The sequence below is a fragment of the Volvox carteri genome (genome assembly GCF_000143455.1).
Source record: "Volvox carteri f. nagariensis unplaced genomic scaffold VOLCAscaffold_300, whole genome shotgun sequence".
Lineage (NCBI taxonomy): Eukaryota > Viridiplantae > Chlorophyta > Chlorophyceae > Chlamydomonadales > Volvocaceae > Volvox > Volvox carteri.
In genome coordinates this window covers 12,124-14,045 of record NW_003307832.1, presented here as the reverse complement: position 1 = coordinate 14,045, position 1,922 = coordinate 12,124, and the positions used below count along the sequence as shown (strand labels likewise).

The following is a 1,922-nucleotide window of genomic DNA, read 5'->3' as shown; positions in this document are numbered from 1 at the left end:
TAAATCAAGTAGCTTGATCAGCTTGGTCGCTTCTTAGAGGCGTAGTGTGGGCGAGTTGCGAAAACGTCCACCACCCAGCGCCCACCCTCCCCCCTCCCCCTCCCTCTCCCATTCCGTATCTCTTCCCACCGGACCCTATAGGTCCTGCTTGGAGCTTCCGTACAGTCCAAACCGCCCGTGGGACCAACTGCCCAACCGACCCAACTGACTCTAAGCGATGGCACAAGCCTGGCTGCTGATCTGGTGCTGTGGTGTACGGGAGCCAAACCTAACACGGCTTTTCTCGGGGAGGAATTGACGGCCGCTGGTGTACGTGATGGCAAGGGACTAATCAAGGTGGGCGTAGGCAGTTGGAGGGACTTGGGCTCTGTGGCTGCTGAGCCTCGTTACCTCTGTCCGCCTGTCTGTCTGTCTGTTTACCTGTCTGTATGTCTATCCGTCTGTTCGGCTTGCTCTTTGACTAAATGTGCATATTGATAATCTGCGTCGCCGCGGGCAGCAGCAGGCTGTGCTATAATAGATGAAGTCGCTTAAGGCGCAAGGAGGAGATGGCCTTGAGGGGGCCGCACGGCTGTGTGTGTGTGTGTGTGTATGGAGGCAACGTCCTCATGTATGCAAGTGCCGGTACCGTCGCTACATGTGCCGATAGAGACCGACCTCCTAATTATCGCTCCCACTGCGCCTCTCATCACCTGCTGCCCACCCCCTGTCCACTCCCCCCCCTCGACGGCAACCTCTCTGCTGCGGCGGCGGTGGTGTCAACCCCCCGATGTCGTACATTGTTACCCCAGGTCCTCCCTACCCTTCAAGTCGAGGGCCAGCCGCATATGTTTGCTCTGGGCGACTGCAACAACGTGCCTGAGGAGAAGAAGGGCTTTCTGGCCATGAAGCAAGCAGAGCTAGCGGCGCAAAGCATCAAGGTGCGTGTTGGACAACTGCACGCCGCCGCCTGCACCCGCGAATACAGTGGCTGTGTGTGCCGGCCCCGGTGCTCTTCCTTCTTATTCTTGAGACCCGCCTCTACGCCCCTACCCTACCCTCCTTTACCTAATCCACCCCCCTCCCTCCGTCGCCCATCCTTTACCTTTCACTTAATCTACGTTACCCTACCTTACCTGCTTGCAATCCGCTGTCCTCCATTAATGTCCTCTAGAGCCTTCGTTAGATCTCGTCATTGCGTTTCGCCCTTTTTTGGGTTTCCCGTTTTTCCCATTGCACAGGCACCCCGTCCTCCAGCATGTTCTCACACACTCACAACAACACGTTCCCGCGCCCACGCTCACTTTTATGCAGGCACTGATTAGGGCGGCAAGCAGCGGAGGGGGAGGCAATGCCAGGAGCCCTAAGCTGGGCACCTGGACGGTCAACATGGGCATGGAGGTGATGGTGGTGACGTTGGGCCGCAACGATGGCGTGTGTCGAATGGGAGGTAACGTGTTCACGGGTTGCTTGCCGGCTACCGTTAAGGGCAAGGACCTGTTCATTGGCAAGACGCGCGGACAGCTCAAGGTCTGAGGGCTAGCAGGTCCCGTGTGTATACATATATATATGTATGTATGTATGTATGTATGTTGTTACAGGGTGGTTAACTTCGCCAGCGGCCCCCTTTCCCGGGGCAGTCCCTGCTCTCCCCTGCTAGAGGGGCACCCTAATCCGTCACCCCATCCGACTTCAGAATGTATTCGTTGGGTTCGGCAACTCACCACCAGCATCCAACCAAATCTAGCGGATCAACGGCGCATCAACTTAGTTCCTGGTCAGCTCGCAAGTTGATATTATCACGTCCTACACCGTCCATATGATGGGGGGCCACCTCCCATTTCATCACTCCTCAAACACCCGAGGAGCTGGCAGGCGGATTTGAACCCGGGTCGACTGGATCGACTGGGAGCAGAAGTCAGGCCTTAACTTCTGCCAGCCGC

General features: G+C 57.0%; 1 protein-coding gene across 1 annotated transcript in view; it reads left to right on the top strand.

The window, feature by feature from the left end:
* Positions 1 to 141: 141 nt before the first annotated feature.
* The window catches only part of VOLCADRAFT_101032 (uncharacterized protein), a gene marked incomplete at both ends in the record, with an annotated part of 10,728 nt that continues 8,947 nt past the window's right edge, over positions 142 to 1,922 (top strand). Inside the window, 3 exons of the mRNA XM_002959498.1 lie at positions 142 to 336; positions 792 to 920; positions 1,294 to 1,509. Of these exons, the coding sequence (XP_002959544.1) occupies positions 142 to 336; positions 792 to 920; positions 1,294 to 1,509 (540 nt within the window). The remainder of the gene's footprint in view (positions 337 to 791; positions 921 to 1,293; positions 1,510 to 1,922) is intronic.